The sequence below is a fragment of the Camarhynchus parvulus genome, chromosome 5 (genome assembly GCF_901933205.1).
Source record: "Camarhynchus parvulus chromosome 5, STF_HiC, whole genome shotgun sequence".
NCBI lineage: Eukaryota > Metazoa > Chordata > Aves > Passeriformes > Thraupidae > Camarhynchus > Camarhynchus parvulus.
The window spans coordinates 52,038,612-52,056,483 of record NC_044575.1 but is presented as its reverse complement, the minus strand read 5'-3'; the positions used below and the strand labels follow the sequence as shown (position 1 = coordinate 52,056,483).

The following is a 17,872-nucleotide window of genomic DNA, read 5'->3' as shown; positions in this document are numbered from 1 at the left end:
ATTCTGTTTTTAAATGGATTCTTGTAATTGCATGTAGTACAAACTTCCAGGTTGTTTATCAGTGTATGGATGGAAGCAGAATTGGTCGATGGGATAACAGACATGTTCATAGAATCACAGAATAGGACCATAGAAGGGTTGGCATTGGGAAGGACCTTACAGATCTTCTAGTTCCAGTGCCCCATTCTTTTCTCTTAGTTATTAAAGTGACTCCTATTTAATGTAATTTGTTCTGTATAAAGGCTGATGAGGTCATAACTTGATACTGAATTCTTCAATTTTGTATAGAGGTGTTTTATTTTGACTGGGGCCTGTTTTGCCAGACAGACACAACAGGCACTATTCAGATGCCTCTGGAACTTTTACCTATTGGCAGTCCATAATATTTTCCTCTTAGGAAAACTATGCCTCATCTTTTTCTAAACTGTTCTAAGACTTTGTAAAAGGAAAAGGTACCTGAAGAAGTCATTTCCTACCTGAGTGGAAACTCAGAGTTTAGGCAAGAGTGAACAGGGGAAAGGTTTAGAATTCTATGCCTGCAATTCTAGGAATACAAATTCCATACACACTCAGTTAGAAAACTTGTCTTTAAGAGTAGGACTTGAAGAATGGTTAAAACTTCTTCAAACTGGAAATTTAGGTTATGGAGTCTATGATGCCAAGTGCATCACAGATTTCTAAAATGGATCTGCAGACTTCAACTACACTCAGGTATTCCTAATATTTTCCAATCCCTTGTCAGTGAAAGTGTCATATGTGGTATTGCTTATTCTTTTGCTTTCACAATACTTTGAAGGTGTACTTCTTTAAAAATGTAGGAAAGAATGTTGTCAACTAGCTTTAAAGGGTGACTGGAAACTGGAAAAGTGATCCACAGCATCTTCCTGGAACACTTAAACCTTGCAAACCTTGGACCTTAGAAGTACAGGTTTTCTATGATAACTTTTAAGATCAAGAAATAAAGTATTACACCCACAGATAAAATATTTTCTCAAAGTGTTAGATATTGTAAGCTACAAGCTTCTATAAAGTGGGAAATAGAGTTTATCCATGAATAGAAGGACTAAGACTAAATTTTGTGTATCTGCCCTGAGAATTATCTTTGTTTGATCCTATTAAAATCAGTGGAGATCTTGATATTACTGTGAATAGAATAAGGAGATGTCTGATTTTAGCTTGTTGTTTTCTGTTAATTTTGTTAAATTCCTGTTTATCTCACACAGTTTTCTGAAGGGGATATCTACATACAGACACTTAAGTGAAGGAGCAGAGGCCTGCCCAGAGCTTCTACCTGTTGTTAGCTCTGAGCTTCTAGTAAAACTCACATGAAGGTGCTTTCACAAAGGTAGCTTTACTTGCTAAATTCCCAAGGTGATAACTGTATAGATCTATTCCACTGAAAGTGTAGAACAGAAAATACTGGGGAGAATGAAAGAAAAAATAAAATACTCGCTTATGTTTCTGGGTCTTTGACTTGTAGTGTCAGCAAAAATGATATCCTGCACATTGGTTTTAAGGCTCTCTGATGGGACTTTCAGCACAAATGTTTATTTCATTGTTCTGAAATGTAGGATGCTGTTAGAAAATCTGTGACCTCAGCTTCTTGACCCAAAGTCTAGGGTGAATAGATTTCTCAGTGGAACGACCTGGGCATATATATGATAATTTTTCTTACTGCTTCTTCTGAGAGCTAAATTGAACTCTTTCCACTGAATTTTTTTAAAGAATTTTGCCTGGAGCGGAGATCTGATTTAGAAAACAAGAGTCTGAACAGTTAAATGCGACAGTTACAACAACCAACTTTAAACTATGGTTCTGAGTGGGAAGTGTGAGGCAATTTGCAGTAAAACTGCTGCATGTTGTGCCAGTGGAAAAGCATATTTTATCTCTTTTATTACACTGTCTCTGATCCCTCACCCTTATCCTCAAGAGATCTGCAAGTGTTCTTTCAGAGGACATTTTGGAAAGTAAAATTCAAAACAAAAGTTAATACACCAAATCATGGGCTGAAAAAACACGTTAGATTTAGTCAGACACTGTAAGTGGTCTGTTTTCCTGGCAGTCTCTCCCTGTGGCACAAATGACAAATTACAACTCCCTCCATAAGAGTGAGTCTGCATGGCCTCTTGTGAACATGCTTAACTCCTCTGCTCTACAGGTAGCCACAGCTTCTTTTAGGCAGCCCAGCTGAATAATGCATGTCTATTCAAATTCAAAGCATTGGGGCTTGTGGACTGTAATCTTATCATCAGGTACAAATAACAGTTTGCATGCCCAAAAGCCTTTCTAAACTGCATTGCTCTAGCAAAAGACTGTCTATTTCAATAGTCTTCCTGTTTTGAATGCGTATGTACAAGTAGATGATAAACACTTGATTTTATTTTTAGAGGATGAGAGACCAATTTTCTTCTAGAAAAATGTTACTAATTCCAAAAATTATGTAAGATTTCTACAGTGCAGAGGAAGATTACAATAGTTTAGCTGTTGGAAAACATATTGGTTTATTTATTATTGTAGCTTTCGTTTCTTTGCTTTTGTGTTACGCAGAAATGGTTGAGGGCTTCACAAGAGTTGTAAAATAGTTTAGGTGTTGTTTGCATTAGAGTTAAGAAACTGATTCTTCTCAGAGCTGCATGGCCTAAGCATTTCATTTATTCACATTTGATTTTGGTGCTTCATTTTCTGTTCCCTCTCCTTTCCAGTTTCTTGACATGAGTAGTAGTTGAAAAAGTCACTAGGGTTTTTGCCTGATATATCAGGCTGTGTTAGTTTGGAGCTTACTCTTTTTGCAAGGATTTCTCATGCTGCAACAGGAGACAAACCCAGAATGTTCTTCCTCATTCCCCTGTTATTGCAAATAGCAGTCAGTAAGGAGGGTCAAAGACAGGTGTGAGGCCAGGAACTTGTGGTATGTTTCAAGAGAGAATTGATTACAACCTTTAAATCCACCCAGTACTTAATTTTTCAGTTCATTTACACCTGGAATGCCCTTCAGCAACTGGTCATAACATTCCTCAGTGTGGTGGTAACGTAGGAGGCAAGAGAGTGTGAAAGAAATAGTTTCTTACTCTGAGTATACTCCTGCAAACCTGAGCAGGGAAAAATTCATTCCAGATATCACAACTCCCCTGTGGAGAAAATCCATTTTATTTTATTCTGGTTTCATGTAGAGAAGACATAAATGTGTTTATTTCACATAGCAGGATCCTTGAAATCAGGATAAAAACAGAATTTGAAGACTGAAACTTACTTTTAAGTAGTGGATTTGTAGCTCCACTAGAAGAATTTTGCAACTCTTTTCTGAAACATTGGTGCAGTATCTGTGTTTCAGATTGACAGAGTGTTTTGTTTTGGAATATTTAAAACTAGCCCATCCTCAAAACTTTTACTTGAAAGGAGTATAGCTCATTTCTCAAAAATATTTTAGAATCTTGATCCAACTTAAAATTGAAGGCAGTTTTTTCAGGTAAGTATGGATGTATGCATTTATCATAGTTTTCTGATTTGTTATTCAAGAAAACAAATGTTCTCTAGATAATTTTTAATGTATTGCTAAAGTATAGGAATCCAGCCTTTTTGTTATTACTCTACACCCATTTTCCTATTTAATGTTTTCTTCACACTCTCAGAATGCTCTCTTCTATTTAATTTTTTAAAAATTATAATAAAGTTTGAAATAGTTTTGAGAAACCAGTTACTGACAAATATTTCTGAAGCTATAACAACTAGGAAAAGTTTAACTGTAGTGTTTCTCTTTGATTTGATTTGGTTTTGGTTCTTAAAGAACAGGGATTTTCAGAAAATATCTCTTGTACTATTATACTACAAATATAAAATCATGCTTTCTTCTTGCGCTTCTTATAGATTTAAAGGATATAAATTGTAGGAAGGAATGGGGATTTCAATTCTTACCATGTCTTGTGTCAAGTGTTAATGTCCATTTCTTCTTCCTCTTCATTTCTGAATTTGTTTAGTGTAGCCAGGTTGCACAGAATGATTAGTGCTGCTCCATCTTTTCATTGTTTCAGTGATGATGATGATGCTGTTACTACTTTAACCTGTTTTCTGTCTACTTCAGGATAACATCCCAAACTGGTTTTGTGAAAGAACTGCTAAACTAGTAGAAAACATCTTTGGCATTTCTTTCCATTGTCACTGTTTGAAATATATTAGTCTTAATTATTGAAGGTGCATTATGTAAATGACACCTCTTTGACTGGCTCCTGGGATCAGGCCTTGCTTTTACTGGGAGACCAGCTCAACCAGGAGTGAAGCTGCAGCTACTCTTCACCATTCTATAATTAGTCCAGCCCTGTTACAGCTGGGTTTGCCTAGCAATTTTTCTGTTTGGGAGAAATTCCTAAAGATTCATATCTTGTGTTCTAAAGTCTCTGAACTAAACCACTTAAATATTTTTACATTCAGTGATCTTTAGAAGACTCATGCTGCAATTTTAGTGGATATGCTTCAAAGCACTTGAAACTTCACTTTACTTTAGAAGTTGAAAAACCTGAAAATCATACTTTTAAAATTCCTTTTCAAGAACTGAGCAGTAATAAGCTACTGACCTTATTCTTGTGTGCTTAAACATTATTGACAATGTTTCTACGGCACCGCTTGAGTGATGGACAGAAGAGGTGAAGCAAATCAGCCATTTTTTAAATGTAGTCATTGGTTTGGTTTGGAGGGGGTGTGGTTGTTTTTTAAGATAAATAACCAGTCACCTGATGAATATGATTAGCTTGGGGTTTGAATGACCCTTCCCCACTGAAAGCAGCTAAATCTAACTGCTAAATTGTGTTAATCACATACCTACTTGACATGACATATTTTGACAAAAGTTTATTGTTTTAAATGTATTGTAAAATAATTGATTAAATTGTATTGGTTTTTAACAATTAAGTATCTGAAGAGTATCGAGATGTGTACATCTATGTAGTTCATAATGTATATAAATTTAGGTACATTTCATTATATAAAGGTATATTTGTGAATTGGTTTTTCCAAGCCTTTCCCAAGATTGTTCTTATATCTTTGAATCATTTTGTCTTCTCATGTCAAATGAGTGAAGTGTGAAATGGATAACAAACTTAGAGGTACTTTTCCCTGTAGGAGATAGTGTGGTTTGGGTTTTGGAGGCCAAAAGTATTTTGCTTTTAACAACAAAGTATAGTATATAATATAATACAATTTTATTCTGCTTAGAAGATGTATTTTGGTACCTTAGCTAGTATTAGATCTTAAAATGGGGATTTTATTATCTTAATAAAAACAACTGGTAATAAATGCAAGTGTAATTATGGAAGTGAAAAACTTGTCTTCTTAAATGTATTTTCATTTTGAAATACTAAATATATAGTGTGCAGTCTCTTACTAACAATATGTATGATCAGTTTAGAAGAAATAATTACTGTATGCAAATGTTTTCTCGGGGAGAAGCAAAGAGACTGACTGTTGCATAGAACTTAGTCTTTATTTGTTCAAAGAGTTGCCAGTAATTCCACATATACTGGAAGTTAGTGTCTGGCAAAGTGTATTAGAGTGGGAGTACCTGCTCAAGTACTTAGGAGATTAAATGTCAATATAACGATAAGGCTTTTTGTCTGTGTGGAAACCCAGAGGTTCAAATTGAATGAATCATTTTAATAATAGAACAAATGGCCCATTTGGTGTTGATGGGGAGCAAAGTTGGTATTTCCTAAATTAGGGTTCCTAAACACTGGTGTGGATTTGCAGGCTGGTTCTGTACTCCTGTGGAGCAGTGAGCTGTGTTACAGTAACAAGCCAGCTTTTAATACCATACATCCACTTGGTGCCTGTTTCTTAGACTTCAAGTAAGGCAAAATACATCAGATAGGTTGAATTCCTACCAAAAAGGACATTCTGACTATTAGTGAGAGTTCTGTATAACCCTGCTTGGTTTTAAGGAGTTGTGATGAGGTTTTTTTGGCCTTGTACTTGTAGAGCGCCCCATACCCTTTGACCACATGATGTATGACCACCTGCAGAAGTGGGGGCCCCGCAGGGAAGAGGTGAAATTTTTTCTTCGTCATGAAGAGTCACCAGCTGAAAGCAATGAACAGAGTAAGTACATTTATCCTGTAGTGTTTTGACTGAAACAGATTTTAAAAGATATCTGAAGTGTTTGATTTTCAGTTCCTTCAGTGAACCTCAGTGGTTATATGTAATACAACTTACTTGTGCCAAAGCCATTTTAAACATTCCTCAGAGGCACCTTGTTGTTCTTAGGCACCAATTCTCTTCTTTAGAATAATTTTTAGCAGTCTGTTGAGTAATAGCAAGATATGTTTGTTTTCTGCTTAATTTGAATCCAAAAAAGTTGATGGATATTAGAGACTTGATGTAGTTTTTTCTTATGGAAAGTCCCTACATTTTGAGAGGGTAGAATGGTTCTTTTTTCTTCCTTCAGTTGCACAGAGAAAGACTTGGTAAACTCCTTTGCCTTCTTTAAAAACTCAGATCTATTTTACAGACATCACTGGCAGAGGTTTCAGTGCCTTTGCTTTCTCAGTACTTCATGTAGGTATATTTAATAGTTGTGAAAATCTGCATCTTGAAAAATTGCTGGTCTGCTTGATTCTATAGGAGAAGTGTTTATATGAAGCAATGTCCTATGAAGTGGGGTTTCTTAAAAGACTAGAATAAAAAAATACAAGTGTTTTAGCTTTCTGAACTTACTGGTGTAGACTGTACTTAATCTATGAGACGAGTTTTGAGAGTGTAGACTTAATGGCTGTCAGACTGTCTGAAGGACAGGAAAGGTGTCTCAGTGAGGTGTGTTTGCATGCCCAGATTATCCTGACTCATTCAACTAATCTGACTACTTTTAACAACAGGATTTCAAGTCTTTGCTGAGTCCTTATTGCTTTCAGCTGAGGCTTCTTCTCTTATTTTTAAGTGATTCCTGCTTGTTTTGAATGCAGAAGTAGCAGACCCAAAAATGTGTGGGAGATTTGTATTAATTAGGTACTTTGTAAAATAGTCTGTTATCCTTTGGGCAATACAAGTGTAAAGTATGTTAAGAAATTTAAGATACACTTAAATCAAAAGAATTTCAATGTAGAAGGAAAGCATTGCTCCTGAACCATGCTTGCAAGGCTTTTGAATCCATCATTGAGCTATGGATAGATTTCTAGATTAAAGTTGTTTATAAGTTAGACATTAGAAAAACTTCCTCTACCATCTTAATTTATAATGTATTCAGGTGAGCTACTGCTTCTTATGGACACAAAATATAAAACTTGAGTACATTGCTCTTCATGACATTTTGCCTAAAGAGAAGTGAGGAAAATAGAGCTGCATGTCTGTACTTCTAACTGAGGAATTCTGTGAAGTAAAGGCTTTATTTCTGCTGATTCACTCCTTACAAAAAGTAACTTTACTAAGAAAGAGTTGGAACTAACAGAATAAAAATTCACAGGTAAAAGTTTGATACAAATTCTTGAACAGAATTCTCAGAACATAATGAGAACAGACTCAAGAGTAAAATGCATTTGTGTTGAAAACTGAGCTTTGCACTAAGAATGATGCTTTACTTTTAGGTGGACGTCAAGCCCAAAATCAAAGAAATGGTATAAATATACCTGTGGAGAAACGAACAGAGAATGGGGTATGTAATACATCTTAAAGGCTTGGATCAACACCACTCAAACACTTTGTGTTTTAAAAATTATTACTTTTCAAGGTGTGTTATGATGGGAACTGGGAAAAATATATTGATCTTGGTTTTGTTTTGATTTTGTTAGAAAATTAATGGGACAATGTGTCTTTTTCATCAACTACTCTGAATTTTCTGTCTGGAAAGAAATTACATGATGTGAGACGCTCTGGAGACTTATTAATTCATGTTCTAGTCTGTTGTATTCATTCTGTGTGAAGTAAAAACAAGCTGCATTATACTTGCACACTTATATTGCCTGTCCACGTATCTTTTTTCTGATTTATCTCACCGGGACTGATTCATGCCATATTGTTATATGTTGAAACATGAGGATGTATCTATGAATTGGGATTATTCAGATGCTGGTAGAAGAGCTTGCATACCCCTCAGAGCCATCATTTTATACTGGCTTTAAGCACTTGATTCATTTATACACATTGAGGTTTTTTAACTAATATATTACTGGGTTTCTAATTAAAAATACAAATTTCATACCATAGGCAACCTGTGATTCCTGGCTTGAACATTTTTCTCTTTTATACATAAAACATAGTATATCTCTTTCAAAATTAACATGGCTTAAAAGTCTTCTACTCCTGAGCTGAAACTCTTATTACTTTCTTCTCTCTTGTCTCATCTTCAATACACATGAAGATTCTACAAAGCATAGTCTGTTCTTGTTTTTTCAGGACCATTCTTCTGCCTTTACCAAGACACTCCAGCTGTAGTTAGCCATTTTAAAACATTTTAAAATTTCAATAAACATGTTTGAACTCACTAGTTCATAGTTATATTATCTCAATAAAGCACTGCCACTTTTTACAAATGTGCGTATGGTTCTTTCTCAGAGTAAAATAATACTTAAAGCTTAAAAGCAAACAAATCAGTTTTTTCAAGCTGAGAATCTTAAAACCAATTGTGCAGATTCAACAGTTCTGTGTTTGTATATTGCCTGATAATTAACGTTTAAAATTCACACATTCTCCCATGTAGCAACAGAGTTGTTCAGTCATTTTGCAGCTCTTTGCAGCTTGTTTTGTGTATAGCATGTGGACCTAGGGGAAGGAATTTTTTCCCTATTCACAACAGTTAATCATGTATTGCTTTCCTTTTCTGTAGAGAGCACTGGCTGATACCCTCTGCTGCATGGATCCGTTTATCCTGCTGCCATTGTCATATTGACAATGTAGTGAGATCATGGTGCTCTAAAGTGCTGGGGGAACATAACCCTTTCATGACCTCCCCTGATCTACTCCTCTATGTGGGTTGTAGCTCAGATACTACATTTGAGATGTAGTATATTTGGAAATTAGGACTGGCATGTGCAGAATGCCTTACAGTCTCACTTCTTGCCAGGGCTAAGCTCTATGATAGCATGGTTTTGTATTGAATTGAATTTGCTGTGAGTTTTAGGGGTAAAGCTCAGACTTGATAACTTGAATAACATTTTTATCTTCATTCCATTCAGGACACTTATTTTTCTTTTTTTTTTAATCCCAAAAATTGGCCACAAAATTAAAATTTGTTGGGTAACTGATCACTTTAAAAAGGACTTTTACCAGGTGTAGTATAAATAAAGTGCATTATAATACCAGGTTTATGAAAATAGAAGAAAGACTAAAACCTGAGGGTGTTATAGTAATGTAAAATTGTAGTGGGTTTTATGCTAAAAATGGTACAAATTAGGTTTTGGAAGTGTTTAAAACTAAGATTTTCAATTGTGCTAAGTTTTAAATCAGAGGGGGAGGGGGAAAAAGAGGTGGCATCAGGATCAAGGATTTAATCAGCTTACACTTACGTAATGCATTAGGCTTATTCATTGTTGCTGGCAATGCTGAATGTTAGGTGGCCCTAAAATCAACACAAACCAATGGAACATTGAAGACAGCTCAGATTTTACCAAGTACTCTGCATTCAGGTATATTTTTATTATGTGTACCTGCTTTAAGGAAATAGTTGATTTCTTGCTTAATATTGGGTAGAGCTTTAAGTGTGATATGCATAGAAAACTTTAAGATGAATGTTAGTTTAATTGATTGAACCAATAGTCTTGGAAAAAATTATGGGCAATCAATCCAGTTAAATTTACATGATTCTATTTATTGGCATTTTGTCATATGCAGTAAGATCTTTTTGTTGTTGTTCTTTGAAACTATATCTGCAATTACTTAAATAATGGTTATCTTCAAATCACATTATGTAAATGCTTAAATTTCATTAGATTATTTTTCAAGTTAAAAATAGAGTAGGCTAAGTCTCTTCCAGCAGTGTAACATTTGTTGTAAAAGAATACTTACCTGTAAGCATTCATCTGGGAGCTTTGCATTCTGCATAACAAAGTCTAAAAGAAAAACTCACTGAAATTTTGTGAACTGGCAAGTGCTCTTATTCCAGAGGTGACCTTTTGGGGTTTGCTTTTTGTTTACAACTTTCTTTCTTAGAAGTGGAATTGTGCTGTAGTCGGGACCTGATCTTTCTGCCAGTACACAAAGGTACAGATGAGTGAAGATCGGACTTACGTAACTAAACATTTCCTTTTGCCAGAGAGATTGGACAGTGTCTCAGGAGGGATTCTCTGCTCTGAGAACAGCTGCCTCTTCCTCTGCTTCTTTTCTTTAGCTTGTGTAACTGAGCCAATTGGAGCTGAACACAAGTTGTAACAAGGGGAATTCTAAATAAATAAGGGAAATAAATGTTTTATCATTGAGGGTAACAGATATTCCACAGACTCCTCAGAGTCTGTGGAATTTTGATCTAGCTGAATAAAGTCCTGAGCAGTCTGAATTGCTCCAGTCAGGGCTTATTGAACTAGATGACTTCCAGAGGCTTCTTTCTACCTAAATCATCCTTTGATTCTGTGATTGGTGGCCGTGAAAAAGTGGTCATCCAAATGCTGGGTCTTGCTTGCTTTCAGATGTGCTGGCATGATCCAAGCATCATTCCATAGAAGCAGCAGCAGTCTGTGAACAGTGAGGCAGAGCAAATATAGGTGAAACCACTGGGGGTCAGTGGCAGACTGGAGAGGGACTGGGGAGCCCCATCCCGGCTGAGCTGCCGGCCCTCAGCAGTGGATCAGATGCTGCTCTCCCAGAAAGAGCACCGACTGGATAATAACAGTTGTCCAGGTGAAAAGGTAATCAGATAACCCAGAAATTTCTTGGAGATGAGAAAACAGGAAAACAGATGTAGTTCGGGGGAGAAAAAAGGATGTGGTACAGGAACATGACAGAAGTCAAATGTATTAGACTGAATAAAAGTAGATTAGTGTAATGAGAACAGTCTGTATATGAGGAAATACTCATTTGCTGTAGTTGCTTATATAAAAATAATAATATATTTCAAATATAAACTATTTTATACATAATAATTTACTTGGGGAGCATGAAATCTTAGTTTGTGGTCTCTGGTGCCAATTTTTTAAACTTATTTTTGCTGTTTCTAAAATTGCCTCCCTGATTTAGAGAGAATGATATCAATAAGCCTTTTTCTTAATGGATGTTGACTGGAGCCTTTGCCAAGAAATACAAAATGGAACCTCATTTTATCTCACTACAGAATTTGTGTTAACATTAGTATAAAGGAAATTTGTGTAGAGGAAGAAAACTTGACCATCATCCCAAACCAGAGACACACTCCTGCAAATTTTCTTAGTATTGAAGCTGTGACCAGTAGATAAAGTTGAGTGTTAAAAGTTTTGTGCTGATTAGATAACAGAACTCATGCTCGCTATTTCTGTTAAAGTGTCTCAAATCAAGCTTTTAGCAAAAATTACAACAGGTAGTCCAGCTGTTTTGCTATCAGGAGAATCTTATACTGAGGGAGTTCTTGAGGAAATTCCATTAACAGATGTGTTAGAACTTCTACATATGTGTATCCACAGGGCAGTTTTTTGTAGCACTGATTTAATTTCAAATAGTCTATGGTTGCTGATGGAGTCTCTATATTCTACTCCATCATGACAGCAGGAAAGCTACACTGCTTTTGAGTACCTGTGGTGTGACTTTTCCCATTCTGTGCTTAGAGATTGGATAGATTTACAAATGGGGCCAAAATCCCTGAATAGAATTACAAATTGTTCATTAGTTTTAACCATTTCATCCATATGAGCATGACCAGATAAAAAGGCATTAAACATCTAAAGTACATTGTGTTATGGGGGGGGGCACTTACAAGTATTCTTGCTCAAGATATAACAAATCTAATTGTGAGGGAAAAGGCAAACAGGTCACATTTTTAACAGAAGTAATAAACTCAGATGAGAAATACATTATGTGTATTTGCTTGAAGTTTCCCATTTGAACTATTGAAGGATAAAGAGCTTAGTCTGGATAGAAGTTGTTCTTCAAAGCTGAGCTTCAAATTCAATTTAATATAAGCTTGTAAGTATTAAGCACTCTGTTTATAACATTTAACAGTGTGCTTGGAAGGGGCTGCCATTCACATAAGGCAGGTTTTAATCAAATTTGTTTAAAATGAACAAAAAACTATGTCATTCTTGAAATTTAGATTTAGGTGTCTCATAGCAAAGTCAAAGCAAACAATTCCATTAAAAGATTATTTTAAACAATTTAGGCACAAACAATTCTAACAGTGTGCAGAAAAGTTTTTTTTTCCTGAAGAAATATTAATGTAAGCTTCCTGGAACCTTTTGACCTTCTAATAAAAGGGTAATTAAATCAGATTCAAGTTTTCCTGGTTTTCTGCTGCAAATTTCTCTGTTGCTTTTGTTAAAGAGACAAAAACTTGTCTGTTACTCCTGCTGTCAGACATGTTCCCTTTTATAAGTTATAGATTCTGAAAATTGTTTCTCTTAGAGAGGGAATACTTGCTGCCTCTGCAGCAACCTTTTGCACCATCAAATTCCTAGTTCAGTTTCTAGCTCAGAGAATAGAGTTTGGATTCTCCACAGACTGATAGAATTCTTAAAGTCTGTCTGAAGCATTTTCCAGACAGCTGGCAGTATGTTGCTCTTCAAAAAAAATAGAAAAACTAATCCAACTAAAGGATTTAAGAGAAAAAAATTAAATTAGGAAGCAGAAAAAAAATAAAGTCTAAAGCTAATTTTAATGCATACAAATAGCTTTTGAATTCTTGCCAGACTAGAAATCTGAGTATTTTCACACCTCAGTAAAGGGTGGTTATGTAGAGGAGCATCTCTATAAGACTAATAATTGTGTGATCTTCTAGAAAGTATTCCTGTGAAGCTGTAGGGAATTCAAATGCTCTTGACCTCATACCTCCCTCTGAGGCCTTTTTTAAACATTTTGGGCAGAATCACATCTTTCTTGGATTTGGAATAAAAACAGCATTTTGACTTGTCCTGTGCAATCTCAAATATATTGCAGTCCATAATGGACAAAGTTACTGTATGTTTAGATTTTGTGAGAATAATTTCATAGGTTTCATTCCACTTACTCTGTGATTATTTTCCTATTACAATTTTAATTATGTTAGGATTAATTTATGACTAATACTCACTTTTAACATCTGACTTAGTTTGGTTTGATGAGTCTAAGAGTTATTTGACTAGTTGGGACCAGGGAGGGTTCTTGGAACCCACGTGGAACCTTGTGAAAGGACTGTTTCCCTCCTTGTCTTCTCCATGTAGTTATGTAATTTTTAATCTCTGTCACTCCAGATATCAGATATCTATCTAGGTGGCTGTGGATATGAGGGTCACAGTATCCAGACTTGCATCATACAGACGTTTGCACACACTTATTTGCAGTGTACAGATTTTGTAGTTCTGCTGCTTCTCTGGGCCATCAGAGAGAGTTCTGTTCAACAAGTTACAGGAACTGAGTATGTGGTTTTCTTGTTCAGAACAACCGAGAGATGTGTTCCCATTTTACAGAGGAAAAAATACCTAAACTGTACCACTTACTGAATCTCTACCTCTGGTTCCTGTTTTTGCAGATCTAGCTTTGCTTTTCTTCACTCATGGCTTTGCAGTTTTACAGCAATACTTAGCTGCAGATATCCATGGCAGGGGGAGGAGCAGAAGTCTGTATGTTTGTTTAAACTCTAACTATGGTATTTATTTTCCTATGTTTGTGTTGTGGACATGGAGCAATACAATTCACTCTTTTCCCTGGATTTCTAAATAAATGAAGCATGTGAAGAATTGCTTCCAGTTGTCACTGCACATAGAGATCCTGAGCTGCTTGGCTGTTACATAAAGTTAGAACAATTGAGAATGAGTGTTTCAGCTGATGTATAACGTTATATACATAAACGCAAATGTAAATGTAGTAAAAGTTTACTTTAAGTAAATGTTACTTAAAGACTTGTTATTTTTCTGAAGTGTTGCTGTGCAGCCCTTACACCTGCGCTGTACACTTCAATGCCCTTTGTCACAGCTGTATCCTTTTGCAGTCACATTAGTATCATTTTTAGTTAAACCAAATATTTTAGTATCAAGTTATTTTAAGGAATTTGGAACTTGTCTTTTGCTTTATTTCTGTAGATCGTTATAGGAGACTGCTTATGAAATTCACTGTGTGGCTCTGAGAGCTTAAATGTGAAAGCTTGAAAGTTTGGGCTGTTGCTCTGACTCTTAACAGCTTTCAGTTCAGAGCAGGAGACTCTACTGGTCCATGCAAGGCCAGCTATTAATTTTCAGTCCAGATTTAGAGCTCTGTCTTTTATGTAGCTGTGTCATTTGCAGATCAGTGTTTTCTCTCATCTTTTCCATGGTCTCTGTGGTGTTTCTCATGCAGTGCTGCTGTGGCCTCCTTTCTCTGACACACCTTTCCATGTTCACTGACTTGCTCATTTAGTTTCCTGTCCATCTTGCCTCTGGACACCAGGCATACCTATTTCCCACCTGCATGTTTTTCCCAGGCGAGTGAACCTTTCTATTTCTCTGTTGTTTCTGCGGCTGCCTCCAGATCTAATGGTTGCTAAGTTTGTTCCCCCTGAAGTCTTCCTCGGATCAAAGCCGAGAAAAATGAAAATCCCTCTGGCTAATTTAGGAGCAAGGGAGTTAAACTTGTTCTTCTTCTTGTATTCCTAGTGGATGATCGTACTCTACAGCTCATACCTTTACTTACTTGCTAAAAATAAGCCTGCTCTTAATTCAGCTGGAATAGTCATTGTATTGTGCTTGGACATAGAGTTCTTCACTGTTCTTATGGAGACCCATTTGACTGGATCTCTTGTATAAGTGCAGTGAATCATGCTCGAATTACTTTCTTGAAAGGAGGAAGAGAGGGTGAACTTGCATGGCATTCGTGAGTTTGACAAGGTAAATTATAGCTTTTAATGTTTTGGGGTTTTATCTTCTACAGTATTCTATGTAGATACATAAGAAATTGTTAATGGGGTTTAGTATTTTCTGTAATGTTTAATATTTAAAAATCCTTAGGTCTGGGTTTTAGCTTATTCCAGTCTTCTCTGGCTTGCAGATTCTTGATTTATGCTTTTTCACACATGCTTTAGCTTTATTGCTGGCTCATATATTCATCTTGTTGCATGCAAGATTTAAGAAAAATCTGAATTATGTAGGGAAAAGCAAATAGCAAACACTGGAAAGGTTATTTGCATAAAATTGTGGTATCTCTTATGACTCTGCCTTTAATCTTAGTCAGTCTCTGTTAATAAAGAAACTCTTTGTTAAGTTTCAGGTGGTATGATTTGCTATCACTTTAAATGGTAAAATTACATACAAAAAGCAATGATTTTTGTGATTTCTTTGGTATTCAGTCCAGCATCGGTAATGGTAATACTACAGAAATACAAGGGAACAAATAATCCATGTGTTTTTCAAGCTAAATTGTCTATACTCTTACACTTTCAGTTTAACCTGATAACTGTGAAAGAACTGTATATTGCTCAACATTTTCCATTGAATATGAAAAGTGCAATGAATCAAGCTGATTATAGTTGACAGCTGGCTTGATCTTGCCGTGATTAGGTCTTTTACTGCTGGCAAAATCCACTAGCCTTTTCCGTTAGCTGATTGCTGATGAATGCAGAGAGACAGCTTTTCATATCGATAAAGAGTTTGGGGAAACCTGCATCCCATATGGAGAAAGATTAAAAGGCATCCTACCTACTATTGATTGCACTGAGCCAAACAGCCATGCAGGAACTCGTAAGATATACAGGGTTGTTGTTTTGGCTTGCTCACAACAACTGTTAAACCAGTAGTGTAGACAGAAAAGAGCAGAAAGATGGAGCTGAAACGTGTTGAAGCATCGGAAATGTTTACAGCTGACGGGCAGTGCTGCGAAATAAAGATGTGCTCTCTTGCAATTAGATGGGAAAATAGTGAACAGGTAATTAATTACTTTTCAAAATTTGTTTTGCACTTTGGTGGGCATGTTATTTAAGTGCTGTGCAGCTTTTGCACTTCAATTTAAATGATTTTGGGTTTAGTTGTCACATGACCAGAATGCAGACCAGCTTGGGTTTTGTAAGACTTTATCTCTGAATTGAAATTCTTTATCCAGCTTTCTTACATGCATTTACTATCTTTCTTATGTTTTAAGACTTTATCAAAAGCTCATTACCTCAAAATGTCATAGTCAACTTTTGCTTTTAACAGTTTGCTTTTATGGGAAGTACAAGTTGTACGCTAAGGTCACAATACATCTTTCAGTTACAGGATACTTATTTTCTGTGCTTTTGTGTTTTAAAAATGTTTCATTACACTATTCTCATATGAACAGTATTACATCACAGAAAAACTTCGTATTGAAATAATTAAGGGCAGAATAAACACTGAATTGGTGCTAAACACAGTATTCAGACTAACAGTAACTGCATCTTAATCATGCAATCCTATCAGAATAAGCTGTTGCTCTTAGAAAAGACCCATGCAAATATAATTCCCAGACCATTTCTGAAGGATCTAGACAGTGTATTTTCAATGTATATTGTAACTTGTCTATGACTCAGAATCACTATGAGTAAAAGGATCCGTGTTGTAAAAAGGTCTGAGATTTTGTGCACAACTCATATTTCAACAAGAATGCGTAATCTCTTTTAAGATGCTTTTTTTCAGGAGTATAAGGTTGATGTTTAATTAAAAATCAGCTACTGGGTATTTTAGACAAATCTAAAATTAATATAAACATACTTAAGATTTCTGTGGCTGTTTAAAAGTGTCTGCAAGGACAAGGAAGAAAGTAGTGCTTTAAATAAACAAGTTTCAGATGCTACTTTCCTAGTAGTAATTTATAAGCAGTCTATTTCAGATGTAGCAGATGTTCAATATATGCTTAAATCAATTTCTAATTTTGAAAATCTATTCTAACATTGTTTTCATTTTTGTTAAGTTCTGTCTTTTCATAGCTGTTCTGCTTAAAATAGCAGCTTCACTAAGAAAGTAATATGGGAAAACAGGAAATCTGGAGTCTGTAGCTTATACTGAGTAGACTTTAAACATTTTCTTATGGAGTGACTCACAAGCATGAACAAATTGGAGGAATTACTAACAAGACAGTGTAGACTGAGAGAGGTTAAGATTTTTGTCAGCTATAGATAATGTGACATTTTTCAGCAAACTGTGATGCAGTTGAAGCAACATTATTGTAAGAAGCTGTTAGTGTCTTTATTTGCATGACACAATAATATTTTATAATAGGATTTTGGGGTAAAATTACCCAATTCTGTTTGTGATGTTAATTGCAGGATTATTTTATTATCATGAGATAGTACATGCTAGTTAGATTTTCTTTAATTCCCAATATTATGGGTGTCTTTTCTGGGTTTAATTAGCTCGTTCATTTCCATTAAGCTAAAAAAAGGCACGTGCTATTGTCATTGGATTCTTTAAAATGGATTTCTGCTATCGGCATGTTTCTGACCCAATTAAAAAAAATGCAAGGCTGAGCTGTGGATAAAGCCACTAAACTGGAAATAATGTCATCCATGTCGAGATCAGCAAAACTCTAATTTAGTTTAAATAAAAACAGATACTTTCTTTTGTATTTTTATAGCATTACACATGAGTTTAGACAAAGGATTTTCAAGTAATTTGTTGTGTGTTTCACTTAGATCAGGTTTTATGGAAAATGTGGTCATTTTCCATATGACCACATTTAATTTGATGATATATAGGGTCAATATATTTCAGAAATTTACAGAGGTCTGAATCACTAATCTTCAGTAGATGCTCCATCTCCTCCTATAGACCTCAGAGAGCAAAAGGAGGCCACATATTTTTCATGTAAGACCTATCTGATG

The 17,872-nt window shown here is 35.5% G+C and overlaps 1 protein-coding gene across 2 annotated transcripts in view; it reads left to right on the top strand.

Annotated features, from left to right (window-relative positions):
- Positions 1 to 17,872, top strand: part of PPP1R13B (protein phosphatase 1 regulatory subunit 13B) — a 69,612-nt gene that overhangs the window by 26,235 nt on the left and 25,505 nt on the right. For both annotated transcript variants that reach the window (XM_030948731.1, XM_030948730.1), the window contains exons 3-4: positions 5,965 to 6,084; positions 7,563 to 7,630. In XM_030948731.1, coding sequence (XP_030804591.1) covers positions 5,965 to 6,084; positions 7,563 to 7,630 — 188 coding nt within the window. The remainder of the gene's footprint in view (positions 1 to 5,964; positions 6,085 to 7,562; positions 7,631 to 17,872) is intronic.